At 56.9% G+C, this 2,064-nt stretch overlaps 1 protein-coding gene across 1 annotated transcript in view; it reads left to right on the forward strand.

Annotated features, from left to right (window-relative positions):
• Positions 1-463: 463 nt before the first annotated feature.
• EMH_0050380 (uncharacterized protein) overlaps positions 464-2,064 on the forward strand; it is a gene marked incomplete at both ends in the record, with an annotated part of 3,503 nt that continues 1,902 nt past the window's right edge. The window contains 2 exons of the mRNA XM_013496639.1: positions 464-1,506; positions 1,615-1,702. Of these exons, the coding sequence (XP_013352093.1) occupies positions 464-1,506; positions 1,615-1,702 (1,131 nt within the window). The remainder of the gene's footprint in view (positions 1,507-1,614; positions 1,703-2,064) is intronic.

A 2,064-nucleotide genomic window follows, 5' to 3' on the forward strand; every position in this document is an offset into this window, starting at 1 on the left:
ATACATTCCTATGGCGGGTGGTTGGGGGCCCCCGTGGCGGGGGCCCCCTCTACCACCCTGCAGGTACAGAACAACCCTAAACCCTAAACCCTAAACCCTAAACCCTAAACCCTAAAAGCTAAGCACTAGATATGCTTTAGAACGTATATTTTACATCTTCAGTTGAGTTGACTTTTTGCTTGCTTCGGCTCCAAACCCTAAACCCTAAACCCTAAACCCTAAACCCTAAACCCTCCAGTTCATTGAATGCAGCTGTGCTGTTTCTTTGACGCTGCTGCGCCCTAACCCCCCGGGGCGTAGTTACCTTCTCCTCAATCTGAAACCCTAAACCCTAAACCCTAAACCCTAGTTTTTTAAAGGAGTAGCGCCCGAGCTAGCCCCCAACTGACACGGCAGCAGCAGCAGCAGCAACAGCAGCAGCAGCAACAGCAGCAGCAGCAGCAGCAGCAGCTCCTTCGTGGCTATGGGGGGGGCTGTGGGCTTGTTAGGAATCCATGCAAGGCGCAGCAGCAGCAGCAGCAGCGCTGCAGCAGCAGCAGCAGCAGAAGCAGCAGCAGCAGCAGAAGCGGCAGCAGCTGTTGCCTCCCCTACGACTGTAGATTCTGAGTTGCAGCAGGACCAAGACCCCGACCAGCAGCAGCAACAGCAGCAGCAACAGCAACACGAAGAGCAGCACCAGCAGCAACTGCAGCAGCAGCAGCAGCAGAAGCAGCAGCAGCAGCAGCAGCAGCAGCAGCAGCAGAGTCAGTGGGAGGATTTATCTCTTCATTCTATCTCCGATGACAACTTCGATCTCTTTGATGATTTAGGGGGCCCCCCAGAGGCCCCCCCGAAGAAGAGAAAGAAGGGTACGCGGTCTGCTGCTGCTGCTGCTGCTGCTGCAGCAGCTGCAGCAGGAGGAGAAGCAGCAACAGCAGCAAAGGCGGGTAGAACACGCAGACGGAGAACCACCCCTGCAGCAGCAGCAGCAGCAGCAGCAGCAGCAGCAGCATCACAAGAGGCCCATTACTCAGCGCCTGCAGCAGCAGTAGCAGCAACAGCAGCATCAGCAGCAACAGAAGCAGCAGAAGAAGATGCAGCAGCAGCAGCAGCAGCAGAAACAGCAGCAGCATCTGACTGCAGCAGCTTCGATGACGATGTTCCCCTGGATGCCTCTTCTCTTCTCTCCCCTTCATTTGTAACCATACAGCAGCAGCAGCAGCAGCAGCAGCAGCAGCAACAGCAGCAGCAGCAGCAGCAACGGCACGCTGGCTCAGGAGGAGCAGCAGCAGCGCCTGACCATGCAGACGCTGCAGACAGCAGCAGCAGCAGCAGCAACAGCAGCAGCAGCAGCAGAAGCAGCAGGAAGAGGCTGCGGGGGGGCCAGAGCATTGCTAAAGGAGAGGATGACGATAGCTGCTGCAGCTGCCCGCCCAGCAGCAGCAGCAGCAGCAGCACAACAACCACCAGCAGCAACAACAACAGCAGCAGCAGCAGCAGCCTCCCCTCCGTAGATGAAACAAACAAGTAACTCTGCTCCACTCAGTCTCCAGCAGGGTTTAGGGTTTAGGGTTTAGGGTTTGGGGTTTAGGGTTTAGGGTTTAGGGTTTAGGGTTTAGGGTTTGTGCGGCTCAGGGCGACGCCGCTGAGCGCCAAGAGGAGGAAGGCCCTCAACAAGAAGAAGAAACTGCTGCAGCAGGAAGCAGAAGCTCTTGCAAAAGAGGTGCTGCTGCTGCTGCTGCTGCTGTTGCTGCTGCTGCTGCTGCTGTTGCTGTTGCTGTTGTTGCTGCTGTAGTTGGTGCTGCTGCTGCCGCTGTAGCTGTTGTTTGGATCGCCATGTGCTTCACTGGGGGCTGCTGCTGTTTGTGCTGCTGCTGAACTTCTTGCTGCTGCTGCTGCTACTGCTGTTGCTGTTGCTGCTGCTGCTGACGTTGCCATTGCTGCTGCTGCTGCTGCTGCTGCTGCTGCTGTTAGGTTGAGGTGCTGCGGCGAGAGGAGCTGCAGAACTGCGAGGAGACAAAACAGCAGCAATGGAAGGCAATGCTGCTGCAGCAGCTGCAGCAGCAACAGGCAGCAGCAGCAGCA

The sequence above is a fragment of the Eimeria mitis genome, genomic scaffold (genome assembly GCF_000499745.2).
Source record: "Eimeria mitis Houghton genomic scaffold, Emh_scaff2210, whole genome shotgun sequence".
Lineage (NCBI taxonomy): Eukaryota > Apicomplexa > Conoidasida > Eucoccidiorida > Eimeriidae > Eimeria > Eimeria mitis.